This window comes from Pogona vitticeps, chromosome 3 (genome assembly GCF_051106095.1).
Source record: "Pogona vitticeps strain Pit_001003342236 chromosome 3, PviZW2.1, whole genome shotgun sequence".
Taxonomy (NCBI): domain Eukaryota; kingdom Metazoa; phylum Chordata; class Lepidosauria; order Squamata; family Agamidae; genus Pogona; species Pogona vitticeps.
In genome coordinates this window covers 186,329,861-186,351,942 of record NC_135785.1, presented here as the reverse complement: position 1 = coordinate 186,351,942, position 22,082 = coordinate 186,329,861, and the positions used below count along the sequence as shown (strand labels likewise).

The window sequence follows — 22,082 nt, the reverse complement described above, 5'->3', positions numbered from 1 at the left end:
GTAGAGTAGACTGAATTATGTCCTACAGGTACTAAGAGGGGATATAGGAGAATGTTTTTGTCTTTATGTCCTGTTTATAGAAGTCCTGTGAACAGGATTTTTGGTCTGAGTCATGAATCTGGTAAGGTAAATAATAATCTTCGAACTGCAGAGCTAGAAGGGGCCTTATGGATCAGCTCCTGTCAAGGAGACATAGTGGGGAATCGACCTCTCAACCTCTGACTCCACAGCCAGGTACCTAAGTCACTGAGTTATCCAGAATGTGGATGCCACTTTTATACCCCACTGCCTTTACCCTTGGTTGCTAGTTCCACAATGGGCATTAAAAGACCCCCCCAAAAGTATAGGGCATGGGTGGAGATGTTTCATTGTTATTCCACATGCTTAGACTAGGGGAAGGATGGAGAACCTGGTTTGTTTCTAAGCAGGAGAAAAAGGGACAAACTTTGGAGTTCTTGAAGTGAATACAAAATACAAATAGAGTCGAGTTGCTCTGTGCAAGAATTAAGTGTCATGGTGTCCCTGTTAGAAACATTGTGGAGGGAGCTGTATCTCCTGGGATCTTAATGTTGTGAGTCGCTACACTCAATTTGTATGTATGGTATGTGTAAATAAACCATGGTATCAACAAAACACCAGAAGCCTCCAGGAAACAAGGGCCAATATAATATTTGATCCCTGGAGTTTTCATTACTTAAAGCACTGAAGTGCAGGGAATGAAGTACTGCTGTTGCTTCTTTCTAGTAGAGGATGTGGTCTCATCCCACATTGTACGATCCCACTGAATCAGATCACTGGACTATTTAGACACCTATTGTTTTCTCCAGATGGCAGTACCTTTCTAGGTTCTGAGTTTGAGATCTCTGCTAACCTTGATCCCTGAATTCCATCTCAGGTTATATGCTAGTGTTGTTTGTATATCTGTATGTCTGTATGTCTGTCTGTCTGGTGTTGTATTTATATGTCACTTTCCCCCCAGAATTGGAATCAAGGCAGTTTATAAAACTGTTTAAAAAATCAGAAAATTAAAATGCACCAGAATTAACAAGAATAAAATATGATTGAATTTATTATAATACTGTATTGCAGTTAAAATTAAAACACTAAAACATTTGATTTAAAATACTAACAATGTTTTAAAAAAAGAGTCAGCACATTAAGTAAAATCTTATAGCTTGAGGTACTTGATTTCTAAAGGCTTGATGGAGTTAAAAATTTGTCTGTTCTCAGTAAGATAGCAGGGAGGGGGAACACCCTCTCTTAGATCAGGAATTCCTGAGCCTCGGTGTGGCCAGCAAGGCCTTCTCCCAAGTTCCTGTCAAATGGGTCGCTGAAGTGATGGGAGGGTGAGAAGGTCCTCTCCAGCAAATTTTAAATCCCGGGTGGGCTTGTCGTAGGATAGATATCACCAAAAAGGACATGAAGGACACCAAAATATGGACATTCTTCAAAGAGAGAGAGAGAGAGAGAGAGAGAGAGAGAGAGAGAGAGAGATGACATTTTGCATTAAAATTTTCATGCTAATTTAAATTAATATATGGAGTCATCATAATTAGATATTATTACTGTAATTGAAGCAGAAATACACTATAGCTCACCATATTATACAAGATTGTGACTATGTAGCTGTCTTGGAACAAAACATTGGGAAGAAGATGAGATATAAATAAATAAATAAATAAATAAATAAATAAATAAATAAATACTGTAAATAAATAAATAAAGCATCGTATTTAATAACTTTCTAATATGCCCTGTGCTTTGTAGTTTCCGCATCTTACTGAAAATGAATGCAATATATGTAGAAAGAAAATAAGTAGAGGTCACTATAGTTGTGTAGAAATATCTGGCTAGGCAGCAACCAGTTATTTCAGTTAAATGGTCTGAACGTGCTTTTCAGGATGTCTACTTCTGGAACTGACCTCACATCTGAAATTCATACAGAATTGCCATACCAGGCTATATCCTTCATGTCATGCATTAGTAGTTATATCAGTGTGTGGTTTGTTTCTTTTCTTACAAAATGACACACACACACACCCAAATTGTTTTCATCAAAGAATGATGGAGGGCTAATTAGATTCATTTCCCAATCAAAGCCTTTACTTTCCCTGCTTGGCCAGGGAAGCTCACTGAAGGGTAGGGTGGCCACTTACATGTAGCCAAAGAGGAGAGCATGCCTCACCCAAAAGGAGGACAGCTCTTCAAATGGAGGACCATCTTCCTTAAAGGAGAACATGCCACTTTAGCTATATGGGAGGGTATGGGCTTTCAGATAGCCTGGAGTAGAGATGGGCATGATCAGAGAAAACAGCAATTCATGATGGTTCCTGGTTTATTGCTATTGACGAACTTTCATGAACTTTCCAATGAAATGGACCGTTTCATGGTTTGTGCAGTTTGGGGCTTCTGGGGTTGGTAGAACAAACCCCCCATGTGAGTTAGTGATGCCAAGCACACAGAGAGACTTCAGCTGATTCTCCTGCCCATTCGTCAGGTTTGGCAAAGACTGAATTTGGGACATCTGAGTTATAGTCCCCCAAAGCAGGTCCACCAGGAAAATGCTTTTTAGCAGCTGGCTTGGGGAAAATTAAGTACTCATCATGAGGTAGACTGGGGAGGGAACAGACATTGGAAGAAGATGGAAGAGCAAAATAAAGAGCTTTGCCTGGGATGACAAACAGGCTGGGCTAGCCGCCCAGAGTGGTTGGAAGACCAGATGGGCGGGGTATAAATAAATAAATAAATAAATAAATAAATAAATAAATAAATAAATAAATAAATAAATAAATAAATAAATAAATAAATAAATAAATAAATTAGAGCCTCGTGGCGCAGTGGTTAAAACGCTGTACTGCAGCTAAAACTGTGCTCACGACCTGGGGTTCAAATCCCAGGTAGCCGGCTCAAGGTTGACTCAGCCTTCCATCCTTCCGAGGTCGGTAAAATGAGTACCCAGCTTGCTGGGGGGGCAATGTGTAGCCTGTATAATGAAATTGTAAACCGCCCAGAGAGTGCTTGTAGCACTATGGGGCGGTATATAAGTCCAAAAATAAATAAAAAATAAATAAATAAATAAATAAATAGGATGATCAGGAAGGAGGTAAAAAAACCTCTCTGTACACATGCTCACTGTGATATGCCCCTTGTGTGTCCCTGGATCATTTCACTAATCTAAGGCCCACACCACGTTCTTATTTATGCTGCCATCAGTTGATCTCTGTCAACATTATTTATTTGGAAAGACTGAGGTCCATACTGCATGTAACGTTTAACAAAACCAGGTTTATTGGATACAGTTAAAATCTTGAGTTTCACTTAAGTAGATTACAAAAAGACGTTAAAGCTTTCAGTAGTTTCATAATAACTTATTCCACACGTAACTCTCTCTAAGTGCCACACTCTTAACTGCTTTTCAACTCCCCACTGACTAGCTGCTCGTTCTCTCTGCTTCACCCCTCCCTTTATGTTCCACTGGCTCTGCTTCCCAACAACTCTTATTGGTGAATGCCGATACACTCATACATGTGCATAGGCAGGGTGATTGCTACATTCACCTTTCCAGCCGGGAGAGTTGTTTCAGAAAGTAAAATTACTACTACAGTGGTGCCCCGCATGATGATGATAATCCGTTCTGTCAAAATCGCTATATAGCGAAATCGTCGTCATGCAAAAAACCCACAACCCAATTGGAATGCATTGAAAACCGGTTAATGCGTTCCAATGGGGAAATACCTCATTGTCCAGCGAAGATCGCCCATAGAGAACTGCTGATCAGCTGTTTAAAATCACTGTCTTCCGAATCTTCTGTCCGGAACACAGCTATTTTGCGAAGGGAGGAAAGCCATTTTGCGGAGCTTGAAAAAACATTTTGCGAACAAACGATTCGCAGTGCAGGGACCTAATCAACATAAAGTGAAAAAACCTTGTGGGAACCATCATTTTGCGATTGCAATAGTGATTGCAAAAAGTCATCGTCAAGTTATTTCGTCATCATGTGGGGTCGTCGTCATGCGGGGCACCACTGTACAAGCAATTTCTTCAAAGTTCTTCAGACCATCCTTAAATTATCTATTTCACATGACACAATGACAGACTAGTTAGCTAAGCGTCTTCTTCTCACACAATCTGCTACAAGTTAAACCAGGCTGCCTAAGATGTGGCTCCTATAACCAACGACTCTCAAAGAGTGGACTTGGAGCACTGTGGTTGGCTGGCTGACCTGACAATCAATCCTACACACAGTTTCCTCTAGGTCCACCCCAGTGTTGCCTAGGGAATTGGTTGAGTGGTACCAGGCTGTCTGGCCAGGGAGGATGCGCCAAAAAGAAAGTGTATGAATTGCCAAGGCCGATAATAGACTGGCTTTTCACTTCATTCTGGGCAGGTGCACTTCCCTGAATTGCCCCAAAACAAACAATAAAATTGCCTGATTGGGGGGTGGGGGGTGGGGAGGCTCTTCATGGTTTGTTTCATGCCCATCTCTAGCCTGGATCCAATTCCACCCAGGGATTCGTAAGTCCTAATGAGAACTTTGAAATGTGCCTAGAAACAGCCTCCTCCATTTAGATGGAAGATGGAAGATGGAAAAGAGAGATAAGGGTTGGCCGTGAAATCTTCTCTGCTCCTTGAATGATGCCCTCTCTCAATAATTAGAGACGAATGTTTTTTAATCAGCCCTTTCATATCACGTCATATGAAGATGTATTTGATGAGTGAGATTATGTTTATTTAATAATGAATTACAAGGTCAAAAGGAAAAGAAACTTGTTTCTATAAACAGTATATGGGTCATCAACTATGTTTTATTGTACCCGAGGGCCTAACTGTGAACACATTGTATAAATGCTGTCATCAGGAAAAGTGATTTTGATTTCATGGCTGTGTTTCCAAAGCTTGAATAAGCACAAGCATAAATCCTCTGAAAAATATTTCAGCCTGGCTTGCCACTAGGATTACATTGAAAGAGTGAGCACGTATAATGTTAACATATAACTTACATTAATGTTAACATATAACATATAATGTTCTTACTCCCTATATAAAGCACTTCCCTTTTGTTTTGGGGATGGGGTGGAGTGAGGAGGCGTGTACAGGAGAGGAAATCTTTGCCCATTCAGAGTGAGGATAGGATGTAATACCCTCATTCAGAATCTGCCTTCTGACATCATGGCAGAGACAGATCTGAGTGGCAGTGTGACATCTTAATGTGTGATAATATGTGATATCTAAATGAGAGTTCTGAAGCTATCATTGACAGAGACAGTAAATAGTTGTTCCAAAAGGTAGTGCTTTGTTAGGGAATATTTCTGAAGGATGGGTAAACTGTTCAGGAATTAAAATCCTCAGGGGAGCCCTTTCTTTCAGTCTCACCACCCTCACAGGTGCATCTGATGGGGACGCAGGAGAGAGAGCCTTCTCTGTCGCTGCTTCCAGACTTTGGAACTCCCTCCTACAGGAGGCTGGCCCCTTGTTTGCAGTCCTTCCACAAGCAGGCTGTGACCTTTCTCTTCAGCCAAGCTTTCCCTTAAGTGACTGGCAACCTGAGAGTGTTTTTTTTTTTAATGGATTGTTGTGCTCTATAGTTTTTAAATGTGTTTTTAGTATTAATTTTATCGACCATTTGTAATATAATATTTAATTTCTTTTTAAATATTTGGATACTCACTGTTTTTAGCTTTTAAATATTGTCTTTTAATTGTTGTTAAGCCATCTTGAGGCCTTTTAAGGAGAAAGGCGGGGTATAAATAAATAAATAAATAAATAAATAAATAAATAAATAAATAAATAAATAAATAAATAAATAAATGGCTTCCATGATTAAAGTGTTTGATTTACAACATTTCACCACAGTACTCTTGGCTGTCTACATTTTTGTAGAAACTCTGTATAGAGTTGTTTAGAAATACTGTGAATAATAGTTATTGGTTGTTCTGAGTATTTTCCAGATGGCTACACATCTTTCACCTGCCATACTGCTAGTTTTTATCTGAGGCACAATCACTGAGGCATTACTAATATTTTAACTGTTATCACTGAATTGTAAATAAATAATAGAGTTGTTTCCTTCTACTGTGCTACAGGCTTCCTTCCAGAAATGAATTTCAAAACTAAAGTTTGCTGGCAGAAAAGTAGAAGGTTTTCTTGGCCCATTGAACTGTGGACAACCTTTAGCACTGGGAGGCAATTTACTGGAACTTTTCCTTGTTGATTAACAATGTGAAATCTGCCAGGGCTTCAGCTGTCGACATCTTGACCTGTTAATCTTAAAAGTTGCACTGGCAAATTCTAAGGCCTATCGCTTCTCTGCTTACAAAGATTTCTAGGTGTTTTGTAAAATGCACATGTTACATGGAAGAGTGCTATTATGGAAAAGAGACTCCGTGTGCACACCATTTTTCATGGTAGACACTGTGGCCAGAATCCTGTTGGTGTTTGCATAAGCTTTGTGCAACTTGCTCATTGTGCCTAATTGAAGATGTGCTGGTGCACGTCTTGATTGTGCACTCAAACGTGTGGCCAGGCATGTGATTGGGACATATTCCAGCACTTGCTCAGTGAACCACAAATACCCACATCAAGTTATGCAAACCTTATACAAACACCATGAGATTCTGGCCAGTAAGCGTGTACACATGTGTGAATGTAAGTGGATGTGTGACTGGCAAACGCCACACATTGTTCCCTAAAAAAGTGTTAACATGATAAAACAAACCGGTTTATTGTTGCAGAACACTGTGGATACAGGAAGAGATTTCTGTGTTGCTAATTGAAATGCTTTCCTACAATATTTGAAAGCAAAAAAGATTTTTCTGTTATAAACAATATGAAGATGGCGGTGACACGAGGAGGATACTGTGGAAGAAGAAGGCAGGAGACAAGTAACACCAGGATACCTCTTACTGGGGCAAGAAGTCCTGATCCATTAAATGTATTAATTATTTTTGAGTAGCAAATATTGAGGCTCCCTTACCTATCCATGCTGAGGGCGAGGGATCAAAAATCTCTTCTAGGAACTGTCTGTGGCCACTTCTAAATTTTAGAGCTGTTTTTATTCCTTTCCTGTGGTTTTGTGTGTAGTTTTTGCTTGTAAACGACTGTTCATGTTACTAAACAAAGAAATATAGTTTTGGAAGGGAAGTTCCTACTAACTGTATCTCATTTTCTTATTACAGATGTTGCAGTAGTGGATATGAGTGATATCTCCAGACAGCCCTCGCTGTTTTATCATCTTGGAGTCCGGGAAAGCTTTGATATGGCCAACAATGTTATACTCTACCATGATACTGATCCTGATACTGCTCAGTCACTGAAAGTATGGCTTCATCTTTCCCTTAGCTATTTTAAAAATACTGCGTTGATCACATGTTGTTATGAGTAACATTACTTAACTGCTCACCATGTAATTATTCTCATGCTTTTCAATGAAGATATACATCTATGTACTTATGAACTATATTCTGTGATTCAAAAACACAACAGCATTTTCAAAGAAGATTTAAGATTCTTATAAATAGAAGAAATTGACATTTACAGTTCCTCCGTATGATTGGTGGCTGCTAACTTAGATAATTCACTCTGGTCTAAATAACATGATATAAGAAGGTCAGTGTGCACTTCTGCCAGGGAAATGAATACAGACCCTTATCAGTTGTTTTTGAAGCTTTCACTGCCCTAATTGGCTACTGATGGCAGAAGTGAACTACCAACATTCAGTGGCACAGCAGCACAGAACTCCCCATTTTCTACTTCTGTTCCTTTTTGGGGGAAGGTGAGAGGGATTTAAAAAGCCAGACGTGTTCTTTTAAAAAGGGAGGATCTCCTGGCAGGACTTTTATGTAGGTCAGCAAGCCTGAGAGATGGAATTAACACACTTATTATGGGACTCTCTTCTGAATTAATGGTGCTTGGTTGTGAAAAGGTTCTGGATTAATGGTAGAAGTAAGAGATAAACATTTATCTCTGCCAGGCTGCCTTTCCCTGAGAGTGTTTTTGTGTACCTGGCTTAATCTAACTCTGAGCTATTCATTTGATTTACTGGGATAATTTCGGTACAGTTAAGATGCATGATCCTAAAGTGGTGTATCATGTGTCTGGTGTACTTTGTCATATGTAATATAGCTGTATGCTTTTTTAGAAAATTGTATATAAGCTTCTGAAAATGTAGCCCTGAAAGGTAATTCACAATATATTGAATGAATGAATGAATGAACGGGTTTGTGAGCAGAAACCAAACCAGTTTTCTGGTTCCAGCACAGTAAAATGAAATATGCCCAAGTTAATTGCAATTTAAATACTAGAAGATTTTAGAATCCTTTTGCCATAAAGTTTTTTAAAAAATCTTTTAACCAAACTACTGCAGGTCACAGTCCAGAGGAAAACAGACATGCTTGAAAGCAGTCTGATTTCCAAAACAAAATATTTTAAGGATTCTTTTTGAACATTCTCTCTAGTTTAAATAAAAATGAAAAAGAAAATCAGTGGGTCAATGCATACCTATGTCAGAGAAATCAATATGCGCCCCTGCCAATTGTTACTACTTGCAGAAGTGAACTACCAACATTCAGTAAGACAGCACTACAAGAATGAGACAAGCCGGTTTGTTATACTCCTAATAGAAGTTTTTATTTTTCCCTTTCTTTTTCAGGACATGGTATCTCAGAAAAACACAGTAAGTATTTAAGAGCCTGTGTTATAAAAGTGGGGAGCGGAGAGAACATCAGAATAGTTCATTTCAAAGAAAATCTGTGAGGAAAAATAATTTCAAATAGTAGAATGTAATGTACAACATGCAAAATTTGAATGGAAGGGTTAAATCTAACTTCTCTTGGTGTATTAATTGGAATATAAATATATAGTAAGCACAGTCCTGTATGCAAAATTTACAATCTTATTTGCAACTAGCTATATATAGCCTCGCTAGCTATATAAAATAAGATTGTAAATTTTGCAATGCAGGGCTGTGTTTACGATATATTTATATTCCAATTAATACACTAAGAGAAGTTAGATTTAACCCTTCCATTCAAATTTTGCATGTTGCACATTACATTCTACTATTCTTTGAAATTATTTTTTCAAATTTATGCTTTATTCTTTTCTGGGGCTGCATTTTTGCAGGATAGGTGCCCTGATCAGAAAGGACTGTAGCTGAGCAGTGGACCAGAAGAGGTTAAATGCAACATTCCACTGAAAGTAACCATGCAGCTTTTCTCCCACCTGCTCCTGCAGCCTTCCATGACACCCCCGCAAACAAAACAAAACAAAACGAAAACACCCCAGGTTTGGTGGTTTCTTCACAGCTGATTTTGGGGCCATGAAAGAAACTGCCTTGGGGCAGAAGAGATCCTTCGTCCTCATTGTGCTGGATTCTGCTATTCTGTCTATTAATTAGCTAAAATCCACTGTTGGATCTTGCCTGTTGTTTGCATAAGGAATGTCCCAAAGCCAAATCCTTGTCACTCCTATCTAGATGAGTCTAGTGGGATATAATGGGAAGGACCGTGGCTTGATGGCTGTGGCCTTCTGGAATGCACAATATCCTATTCTGCACATTCCAAATATCACGTTCTGTACATTCTGCATAAAAACTACTGTATATAGTCCGGTGTGGATGATTCTCCCTGGCCCACTCCAGCAAGGGTGGATTATTGGAACACTCAAGTCCTAAAGCTACTAAGCCAGAAGAATAATATGTGAGAATAATTTTAGGCACAACAGTGCCAGAACAAGTGCCACTTTTAATATTCCAGTCAGCTCTGGTTTAAAAGGTGAAGACTGAAAGAAATACAGCAGGACCTCTGTATCCACGAAGGATCAGTTCCAAGCTGCACCACGGATGCTGAAAAATGTGGATTATAGTGAACATTATACATATCATGGTCTCTTGCTTCTTCCTAGTGGACAGTTCTGTAACTTCATCTTTAGAAATATATATTCCTAGGATTTTTCTTTTAATATTTTTTATATTTTGAGACCATGGATGAATGAAATAGTGGATACTGATCCTGCAAATAGAGGGGTACCACTGTACCTATAACTATGACCCAGAACATGCCCTTTCAAAGAAAATATTTTCCCTAAGCAAACCCTGTTTTCCAGCAACAAAACTATTTTGTCTGCTATGTTTATAGTGTAGGAGAAAGATGTAACTGTAGCACATTTAATATAAAACATTATAATAACTTTTATGATAATAATTACATTATAAAATCTTTTATGTTTCCATTAAACATGAAGTGAATAAGCTCAACATAGCTTGATTTACACCAGATTTTTGCTTTGCTCTGTTTACTTATGATCTGAATCAGTCTCGATAATTGAAATCTGTGAGAACATTGTGGTGTCCATTGGTTTTTAAAAACGAAACTTAAAGAGCCTGCAGCTGTGGAAAAGACTGCTAAGGAATAATAGCAAAAAACATGGAGGGGATACTTTTTTCCATGTGTCTTTGGCAGTAGGACGCTGACTGACTCCATTTTTCTGTTTTAATCCTGGGAGGGTGAAGATGAAACTTGAAGGATGGCTACATTTAGAAGTCTTCTCTGGTTTAGATTTAAGAGCTTGCCTCTTCTTCTGCATCAACCTTTCAGGGTGTCTGAAGAGCGTTTCTTGCCTAGCCTATGAGCTCTGCAGACGGCTCTATTAGTAGCAAGTACTTACAGGGATTCAGGTGCAGATCGCCTACGCTAGAGGATGGAAGTGTTGTTCTTTTCACATTGCACAGAAACAAATGGAAGCATCTGTTGCTTATTCAGTGCATAGCACTCGGTTGACTTAACACCACAGTGTGTCTTTAGGCTTAATGGAGTCCATGACTCATCAGTTCACAACAAACTGGAAATGAATCAAGCACACTGTGTTTTACTATTGCTCTTTAGAGATGATTGTTACAGTCTTGGACTCTTGAAAGTGGATTGGGCCCTAAAAGTAAAGCGTCTGTGTGCTTGCTTGCAGAGGGTCTGTGTGCTTGTAGCATTCCTTTTCTCCACATCTGCAATACTGATGTTACATTAACAGCACTGTATTATTAACACTGTATTAGTAATCTATTCTCCCCCATCTTCATGTAGTACTACAGCCCAATATATGATGCTTAGAGGTGGGGGTATTCGGATTCGCCGGGACCTGTCTCCTTTTTTGAATACAGTTAGTCGAGCTGAGATGTCCAGCGCTCCATCTTGCCCGGCAATTTTTGACTCCTTTCAGCCTGTCACGCCTGACACTGTCGCCAGGGCGCTTGATCGCTGTCGTGCCACCACCTCCTCCTTGGACCCCTGTCCGGCCTGGCTAATCAAAGCAGCCAGGCCTACAACAACGGAATGGGCCACTGTAATAATTAATGGGTCTTTCCTTGAGGGCAGATTTCCATCAGCCCTCAAGGAGACACTCATTAGGCCCATCAGGAAGAAACCAAGTTTGGCGGCGGACGAGATTGGCAATTATAGGCCCGTCGCCAATGTTTCTTTCCTAAGTAAGGTGGTGGAGAGGGTGGTGGCCGATCAGCTTCAAGCGCACCTGGATGAAACAGATGCCCTGGATCCATTTCAGTCGGGCTTCAGGCAGCGCCATGGCACAGAAACGGCATTGGTCACCCTGTGTGATGACCTACTGAGGGAGGCTGACAGGGGCAAAGTGTCCCTGCTGGTCCTCCTCGACATCTCAGCGGCCTTTGATACCATTGACCACAGTATCCTCCTGGGGAGGCTCTCCGACTTGGGAATTGGTGGCCTCGCATTGGCCTGGCTCCGTTCCTTCTTGGAGGACCGCCCCCAGAGAGTGCAGCTTGGGGAGAGCGTCTCGGCCCCGTGGAATCTCAATTGTGGGGTCCCACAGGGGTCGATCATCTCCCCAATGCTGTTTAACATCTATATGAGGCCGCTGGGTGGGGTCATCAGGGGGTGTGGAGCCCGGTGTCATCAGTATGCCGATGATACTCAGCTCTACATCTCCTTTCCACCTACCGCAGGAGAAGCCGTTCTGTCCCTTCAGTGCTGCCTGGGGACCGTACTGCAATGGATGCAGGAGAACGGGCTGAGGCTGAACCCGGACAAGACGGAGGTACTAAGGGTGGGTGCCCCCACAGTCGGGAACTTGGGAAACTCCCTCTCTTTTGGGGGGGTGACCCTTCCCGCTAAGGATGGGGTCCGCAGCTTGGGAATCCATCTTGACCCGGCGCTCACTATGGAATCCCAGGTGACGTCGGTGGTCCGAACCGCCTTCCACCATCTCGGGCGGGTGGCCCAGCTGCGGCCCTATCTTGATGTTGGGGCGCTCACCACTTTGGTGCACGCGCTCGTAATCTCAAGATTAGACTACTGTAATGCGCTCTACGTGGGGCTACCTTTGAGGCTGCTGCGGAAACTTCAGGTGGTGCAGAATGCGGCGGCCAGACTCCTTAGTGGGGTGAGAAAATTCCAACATATCTCGCCCACTCTGGCCGCATTGCACTGGCTGCCCATCCGATTCCGCATCGACTTCAAGGTGTTGATGCTCACGTACAAAGCCCTAAACGGTTTAGGGCCTCGATATTTGGCGGAACGCCTTCTACCACCAAGTTCTACCCGTGTCACTCGCGCGAGCCAGGAGGTGAGGTTGAGGAGCCTAACGCCGAGGGAGACCCGGAAGGAAAAGACAAGAAGTCGGGCCTTCTCGGCGGTGGCTCCTCGCCTCTGGAACATCCTTCCCCCGGACATTCGCGCGGCCCCCTCGCTGGGTATTTTTAAAAAGCAATTAAAGACAATGATGTTTCGGCAGGCCTTCCCCCCACCCCCCCTTAGCTAATCCTGATTTTCCTTTTTTCTTTTTCTTAGTGTATAATTTCATGGTTGAAAGTTTTCTTATTTGTAAATTTGTTTTTAGTTATTGTTGTACCCCTGTTGTGAGCCGGCTAGAGTGGTCTACTGACTAGATAGGCGGGATATAAATAAAATAAATAAATAAATAAATAAATAAATAAATAAATAAATAAATAAATAAATAAATTCGTATACATTTCATTTCATTGATAGGCAGTGTATTACAGTGGAACTGCCTCATAGGGTTATTATGATTATAAAATGGATTGTGTCATATGTAATTTATCCCAATGGCCTTGAGCAAAGAAATAATTACATTTTTTAAATGCTGTAGACAAAAAGGCTCAGCAGAGCAAGCTTGCCACCTTCCGTGGATGGTTCTTCTGGGAGCGGTCTCACATGCCAAGATCTCTGCCTGTGTTTCCTTACACTTTTTAAGGTGCCAATCTCTGTTTTGTGCCTCTTGCCTACAGGTAGCTCCAGGATTGAGTAATGTGGTTGAAGTGATGGGGGGAGGAGAACAGTTAATAATTAGATGAATAAAAAGAAGCACTTCTGAATCTCTCTTTCTGTGCATTGGCCATGTGCATGTGCTTGGAATAGGCATGCCTGTGCTAATGGCTGGCTAGGGAGTCAGATAGAGAGAAAGGAGCCCGGTGAAGTCATTCTTCCTTTTTCAGCAATGTCAGGCAATTTTGTCTGGGAGCTCCCCAAATTCTGTAGCTAGCACTAATAACTAATATGGTACAGTTACCTCAATGACTGTTTTTGTCTGGGCCATGACACACAACCAACCTCTGGTATCTCAAATCATCTGTGTGCCTCCAGGTATTCTGAGCTAAATCCAATTACAGGTCCCAACTAGAGTAGACCATTGGGAAAAAAAATAGACCCATTACATCAATAATTGTATCAGTCTCATTGAATCAGTGGCTACACTCTAGTTTCATTAGGATTTGACATTAATTTAAGTTCTATGTGTGGAGGGAGTCATTTAATTACCAGTTATGCTGCCAAACTCTGCATTCATCAGTTTCCTGCATGACACTGTGCAAATAGAACACACTGTTAATACTTACTTACCTCTGTGTACCGAGTTTCACAAAACTGCCTGATTGTGTAGAACTTGCAGTGAATGTTCATTTGCAGTAAGCAGATCTGTGTGCTGAAAAGTGAAGGTAGGAATGGATCTGTAAAGAGTTTCAGTGAGGGAAGAGTGGAAACCTTCATGGTAAGATTTGGGCTTGAAGCCCAAATGGGACCTCTGTGTTATTGTTTTCTTCTTAAGATCAAATGAAATGTTTTTAGCCACTACATGTTCTCTAGTGGCGTGTGCGCACATCTGCTGTTTGTCTTTTATACACATTTTTCATGCAGAGTAGTCAAAGAAGAAAATAACTGGCTTTTTTTTAAAAAAAGAGAGGATGAGAAATAATGTTCCTTATCTGCTAAGCAGATAACAATTTGATATCCATGCCATAAATTATGTTTAAATCAGAAGACTAATTGGTTTTATGAAAGGAGAGAGTGGAACATAAAGCTGAGAACAACAGTTGTGTAAGCAATTTAATTGTTAATGTATCTGCTGAGACATGACCTTTGAACCTAGCTAAGCTAAAAATGAAAATTCTTCAGTAGTTTTGTACGTGCTCTGAATGATAAAGCTAAGGCACAGACTTAAACTTTAACACAAGGGCGAAGACCTTTGTGTGCTTTTCAAATAAAAAAAAAATACAAACGATGTTTTGTCACTTCTGTTGTTCTAGCAACAAAATATTCTGAGATGAGATGTTATCCTTCTTGACTTCTATAAAGCAAACAATTACAATTTTGTACTGCTAATTTACTGCTCCACTGAGAGTCCTAAATCATGAATTATAAGCTGCTTCTTGCATCCTGCAGTTCGGTTCCCAAAACAGAAGTGGCCTTCATGTAATTAAAGGTCACCGCTTCCCCTGCCTCTATATGTCATTGAAGCCCCTTGGAGATTTGAAGCCTGGCTGCCAGTTTCAATCAGTGATAATAGTGTGTGCACTCCTCTGCCAAGCCTGTCAAAATACTTATCTACAACATAAATTACAGATATTTAGCCTTTTGGATTTCTAGGGAGTTATCATAATATATAAAATAAATATCTAATAGAGGATTGAATCCAGTATTTATCCCAACTGGAATAAGACCTCTTGGCCTAAAACAAAGTGGTCATTGTTGAGGAGAGTAGATCTATAGGATCAATGTGTTTTACAAAAGCATTCAGGAATTAAACCTACTAACTTATTGTGACTATCCCACACCTAGACTGAAGTTACAAACAAAAAATTGCATTAGTTCTTGTTGGAGCCAGGAATAGGTGGTTTATCCAAACTTTTATTTGAAAATAACATAGAATCTTGCCAATTTTTTGTGTGAATGAATGTACAAGAAACCAAAAGCATGAAGGATGGGATTCTATAGGACCTATCAACATTTTTTAAAAATTATGATGGAATAAGCAACTTTAGTAATTGATAATTGTTTTTGCTTGCTTCTATTTCATATGTGCAGTAATAAAACTGATGGAGTATACTGTTTATTTGAACTTTTGTTGTCCTCTGCCTATTATCATCTTGTTTATACATCAATAGATAAATCTTTTTGTACAGTGTCTGATTGGCTAGACATTTTGTGTGTCTTTCTAGGCCATGACACAATCACAATGAACTGCACACCACACAGTATGTAATCTGGAGTTCAGACATACAGTATCGTCATTTTACTGGCATAGGGTTACACCAACACAATAGTATGTGAGTTTGTTCAGAGAGTAAGACAGTCTTAAAAGTGAAAAGACAGTCTAAAGGTTGCTCTTTTAGAATAAATTAAGTAGGACTGCATACAGTTCCTGTGTGTGTGCACTTGTCAGATTTTCTATAGCAACTTAAAATTTTTGGATAGAGTATATAACATGTTTAATGCTTTTGTAGAAGAAAGACTTGGAAGCCCCAGAGCTTTGCCAAGCTAAAACATCCCTTAATCACCATTTGCCCCATACTCTTCCAACCATCTAATCTTCTTCCAGTAGGTTTTCCTCTCCCTTCACCCCCTCAACCTTTGTTTGTGCCTCAGAATTTTCAGATCTCATGTAAAGCATGTGCTGAGGAAATACAAAAAACTGTAATTATTTGAAGGTACAAGTGTGTTCAAGAAAGCAGTGGCTTGTTACTACCTCAGATTCTCCCATGATTTTTAAAGGTACAACATTTTAATACACATACCATAAACAATAATGTCTGTGCTGAGGGAGGACTTGTGGTATTTCCTAACTTTGTGAGAGATTGTACAAATCTGTTACATATTTATTGCACCTTGTGGAAACTCTTGGACTGTGGTCTGTATATTTAAACTCAGAAGAGTCAGAGAAAGTGATTCGGTGGGAGGGGTTCACTAATGCTGTCAAACTTTCAACTTTCAGGGCTTTTCTTCTTAGGCAGAAATAAATGGAACAATGAACTGAAATACCTTAAACTTGATCTTACGCATAGGTCATGTCTCTTGAAGAATTATCTTTCCAATACACCCCATATATTGGCAAAAATGGGAATTTTTCCTAAGGTATATGCCGTCACCTACAAAAATGCACAAAACTGAATCCAAAGAGGATCTAAAGAGCTCATTTTGGGGCACCAAAGTTTTATATTCTGTGCTGTCAGGAGGTGGGCATGTTTCATTACGAAAAGCAAATCTGAAGGTTTCTTTGTTTCTTTGTGTCTTATTTTCTTCATAGTACCCCAGACACAAGGCTTTATATTCTTTGGTTATTGCAGAGATTGCAACCGTGGATTTTAGCTAATAGCTCTAATTTTTGTGCATAAAGGTGGACTGATGTTTCTTCATAGTAATAGACTACCTTCACCCTGTACATTTTTCATAGAATTATTATGGCATTATCAATTGATTTAACATAATTTAAAGGTGCCTTATTTATGAACATACTGATCTTGTAAAAAGAAACTACTTAGTCAGCTAGTCTCACTGCAAATTCTATAAACACTTTTATTGCCAGTGTGTACTTGCTGCACCTATTACTCATGTTTCAGTTTCCCTCCTTTTAATAATTTCCCCCCTGTTTTGTGTGTTTCTTCTTTAAAATATGCCTGCTTCTATCATCTTCATTTTTCCGTAATGATCCATTACTTTTTGGAGTAGGCTGCAGTTGCCAACCAAAAAGCTTTTCTTCGACTACAGCTACCTCCAGAATACCATAATGGTGGTATGATGGGCAAAGTATGTATCATCATTTTATTCTGCTTTTATGTTTTATAGGTGTGGCTGTGTGCTTCTTTTCGTGGCATGTTTTTGAAATGCATGCCTGTGTCAAAATAGCTTTGTTTTAAATAATTTCCTGTTTGTGAGATTATTCAAGTTTCTTTAGCTAGCTTCTATTTCTGTCTTCTTACCAGTGTGGGAGTCTTTTTAGCAGAGCTCCTTCCCACAAGTGCTGAGTATCATGAGAAACCCTGGGTCACATGGGAGTGCCTCAACTGCTGTAGCTTCCTATACCAGTATTGTCCCACCTGCGGACATGGGAAGAACCATAGCCCATCTTACCTGAGAGTATGGGAAGGAGCAGTACTGCACTGTCTCCCATGCTATCAGCATAGGAAGTATCTGTAAACAGAATTGGACACTATAGTTAACAAGTTGTTTGAAGCAGAGTTCCCATAAGAGGTTAAAAAAAGTCTCTTTACCCTAACATGAGCCTGCCTTAATCTGCATATTTCCAATTGTCTTGCTTTTGTTTTATGACTGACCATCAGCAAGTAAAATACATGCTTCATTTCCAAATGTGATTGCTGTGACATGGAGTTATGAAAGAACTGGGTGCCTTAAGGGAAAATGTTCTAATGAAAAGAACTATATATTTCACTTTAATGAGTATTTGACTCTTGCTTATCATGTTCTTGATTTCATGCTAAATACTGACATATGTAAACTTTAGAGATGTAGCTGTATTGTGAACAAGGTGTTTGTATGATAGACGTCTCTGTGTGCATGTACATTGTAAGTGAAAACAACCATGTTTTCATCTGATGTTGAAATATCCCTTGGTTCTTTACACAGCAAATAAATTTATGTCTTGAACATGTTCCCCAGGCAATGTGGAATGACGTTGCATGTCATTTTATTGAAAGGTGCTCATTCATGCTTTGCAGCAACTTCTAATGAGTAAAACCTGCCTTGCCTTTGCTGTGCAGTTACTATTACTGTACTATTTTATTTGTATCTTCATATTAATACATGGGATAGAAATTTTACATTAGAGTGTTCTGTATCCTAGCCAAATTAGCTACCTTATGTTTTGTCTTTGTTTGCAGTTTTATAGTCTTCTTTTTCCCTGCATGTCCCTCATGTTTTGAACATAATTGTTTGCACAGTAAAGTGCTCATTTGAGCTTGATTGTAGAGATTTCCTGTATGCCTGCTGCAGTTGGGGATGGAGGTGGGAAACACCTTTAAGGCTTCACCTTCAGTACTGTAGGCTTAGAACATGGTTATTGAAGGATCTCCTTTCTCCAACATGAGCCCGCCCAGCTACAAGCTTAGAATTCCTTCTTTGTATTCCTTAAAGTTAGGTAGATATTGCAGACAGAGGCTTTTTAGTTGTAGCACCCCACCTGCATTAATCCTTTTCCTAAACAGATGTACCAGACACCATTTTTGTGACACCAGGTCATTTACCCATGGGTTGCCCCTGTTGTTTTTTATTGTAATTTACTGCTTTACTGTTACTGTTTATTGTCTTATTAAGTGGAATTTATTGATTGTTTATTTCCATCTACACCAGTCCTGGAGCCTTTTCAGTTGAACAGCAGAGGAAAAATATCCTAAATAAATTAACAGATAACAGAAAGTAGGGAGAAAAGCCAGCCCAGCCTTCCTGCATGGTGAACATACTGGTTGCGAATTATGAGAGATGTAGTCCATTGCAGCTGGTGGGTATCAGATTGGGGGAGGCTGTGCTAGCTGGTGTTGTTTTTAAAGTAATCATGAGGGATTTAAAACTTCATACACAATTTTGCCAGTCCGAAATTCTGGTGGCTCTCTGGTATGCATGGAAGGCTTCTTATTTACTTTATTTATACCCAGCTTTTTGGTTGAAGGATATTTAAATGGGATTGCAAATAATCAGAGCAGTACAAAGTTAATTTTAAAACAGAACCAGTGTCATACTGGTGCAACATACAAACCCAAAATGGAAGGTCTGGAAAACAAAAGTTTTTCTTTGGTGCCCAAAAGAGAGCCAGGTCAGCACCAAGTGAAGCAACTTGGCAAGGGCTTTAACAATTGCATGGTGCCATCACACAGAAGGTCTTATATTTGGTTGCTAGGTATTTGCCTTTGGCTGTGGTTGAGGGTTGAAGTACTTGCCAAGACAGCAGCTTGTAGCCCACTGTAAACAAATTAGCTAGATCCACCTAACAGAATCAGCTTAACTATACCAGTACAAAAGAGTACACCTCCGACAGTACGTTCAGAGGTCCTTAAGAACAGGATAAAATAGTTGGGCAATAGTGAGCGTTTTGAGTCTCCTGGCTCTCAGGTCTGATCCAAGACAGCAGTGACACAGAATTGGCCCTTCCTTCAACAGTGGTCCTTACGTTAAATCACTCAGTTCTTTAAAATGACATCTCAACTGAGAAAATGGCTGGTTTGGTTATATGAAGTCTCACTGGAAACATTCCATAGAATTGGGTCAGGGATATGGCTGCTATACTGTATTTAAAACAGATGCAATTTCTGAACAGCCTTCAAATGCAGCTATTTATAAAATGATTCTGCAGAATCCAAATAGGATGTTACAAGAGCAGAGGTATCTGTGGCGATGCTACCTCTTTCTTGTCCAAGCTATCTGTCATCATAATAGACAAGACAGCTCTGTTTGTAGAGGCATGCAGAAACTGAATTACTCCTTCCTTTGGGATGAATAGGAAGGTTAACTGAGCCTATGAGAATGCTTGATTTTCCAGTGGTCAGTATTTTGAACAAATCTTGACTGAGGAACCTCCTTGATCCTTGGGGCCACATTGAACATCAGAGAAGTTCTTGGAAGTTGCTTTCCAGTGTTGGTTGGGAGTTGAAGACAGAAGAGTGGGGCCAAAAATTCCAAGAAAATCTAGCTTAAGGCCTTATTGTCACTAAGTCTTCATAGAGGTGTTTCAACATTTCAGGATGGGGAAAAGTGTACAAAAGCTGATCACCCAATTATGATCTCAGACAGAAGGAGGAAACCCAAAAGGGCAGAATCTTTCCCCTGGGCTTAAGGTTCTCCACCTTGGTTTCAAGGTTTCAGTCCTAAGCATGCTATATGGAAGGTGGCTTAATTTATTATCAATGGACTTCAATCTATGCAGACATCATTTTTGTTCTTTAAGTAAGTTCCTACATATGTGAATCTGCATATACAAAATTATAACTTAAGAAACAGCACTTTTAATGTCAATATTAAAACTTAGATGGACCTGGATGACTTTGGGTAATTCTAAAAATGAGGTATAAGTGAAGGGAGACAACAAAATGAAATAGCATAAATCTGATAGTTTTTCTCTTCTTTTCAGAGGGGAAAAAACCATCCTGTCCCCTCATTTTGGGGAGCGGGGTTTAAGATGGATGTTATAATGACAGTAAGAAAGACTAATTGTAGTAGCCTGAGACAGTGTTGTGCTAGCTTTAGCCATCTGTGTTTTTTCATAGTTGCAAGAGAAACAGAGTAAAACGACTGAATGAATCAATGGAGCAGGAGCATCAGAGCAAGGATAGCTAATTGCTTTTTCCATTTCTTGCAAAAAGGACTGTCAACTGGTTTGCCTCGAAAAAAGCCGTCAAATCATTTACCTTACCGTGTTTGTTCTTTGACCTTTATGTTTTTAAAAGCACTTTTTCCAGTGTCTGTGTTTGGGGGAGGGGAATAAATTATGTTTTTGTTCTAAGAATCAATATTTGGTGTGGGGATGTAGAGAAGGGAAAGAGAATGCTGTGTTAGGATGGCGAAGAGTTGAGAACTTCAGTAAAACCCAAAGACCGTAGCCTTATATTTCCCCTAATGTTACCAATTAGTTTAGAAAGTCAGGAGTCTTCCTTACCACCAACCCTCACTGCAGTTTGAAAGCAGTAGGCAATGGATGTGCTTACTAAGTACACCTGATCCTGTGTATCTGCATTTTTCTATCTTAATCTTGTCTCTGAGTTTCTTGGAAGATGGTTGCAACTGGAAGCTGGAAACGGATGACACAGTTCACAAAAGGGGAATCGTACAACAGTTATTATACCAAAATAAAATAAGGTTATCACACAGGAACTGCTTCTATAAAAGCACCCCCTTTATGCATTTTGTCCTTGGCACAAGATTGTAGTTGTATCATGTGCATTCTGTGCTGAAGTGTATTATTTTGACCCCTGTTTGTTTACCCAATTCTCCTGTGTAACTGAATTTACCCAGAAAATTGTTTGTGTAGGGTATTTTAAACTTTAAAATATAGTAAGATGATAATGACAAGTTTACTAAATGAATTTTAGTTTTAAAGATTTTCATTTTTGTGAAAAATTAGATGGAAACTATTGAGAAACCTAGCATCTCTCAGTTGCCAGCTGATGAAGATCAGACAAAAGGGTATAATTTGAAAATAGGGAAAAGCCATCAAGATAATAGTAAAGCAAACAGACAAGTTTTGTATTCTTCTCTTGCAATGAGATAAGCAAAGAACGAAAGTATCGTTTTCGGGGGGGAAGTTGGGGAGATGTGTGGTGTGCAAGATAGAGGTCAAGATTTGTTGAATATTAATTTTACTTCATTAAATGTTGTCAAGTCACTTATGAACAAGCATTATATTTCCTTCATTTTTATTGTCATCATTGTTATGTAAAAGCAGAAGCATGCGAAATGTGAGTAGATAAATAGGTACCACCACGGTGGGAAGGTAACGGCGTTCTGTGTCTAGTTGTGCTGGCCATGTGACCATGGAATATTGTCTTCGGACAAACACTAGATCTATGGGTTGGAAACGGAGATGAGCACCGCCCCCTAGAGTCGAACACGACTAGACAAATTGCCAAGGGGAACCTTTCCCTTTCTCTTTACCTCTCCAAACAAAGATAAGCTTCCCTATCTTTTCACATGTTCTTTTTTCTTGATTTGGTATAGTTCAAAACACAAGTATGTCTTTTACATCCTGGAGAAGAGTAATCAAGTGAGAAGCAGGAGAAAACAGATGCTATGCCATGTTAAAGGCCTTGACTTTAAGTTGTTTTG

At 39.8% G+C, this 22,082-nt stretch overlaps 1 protein-coding gene across 4 annotated transcripts in view; it reads left to right on the top strand.

The window, feature by feature from the left end:
* The window catches only part of MAP3K15 (mitogen-activated protein kinase kinase kinase 15), an 84,731-nt gene that overhangs the window by 9,049 nt on the left and 53,600 nt on the right, over positions 1-22,082 (top strand). For 3 of the 4 annotated variants that reach the window (XM_072994315.2, XM_020789177.3, XM_072994316.2), the window contains exons 2-3: positions 7,176-7,315; positions 8,648-8,671. In XM_072994315.2, coding sequence (XP_072850416.2) covers positions 7,176-7,315; positions 8,648-8,671 — 164 coding nt within the window. Of the gene's footprint in view, positions 1-7,175; positions 7,316-8,647; positions 8,672-17,492; positions 18,769-22,082 lie in introns of those variants that run through there. The other variant, XM_072994317.2, reaches the window with a different exon arrangement.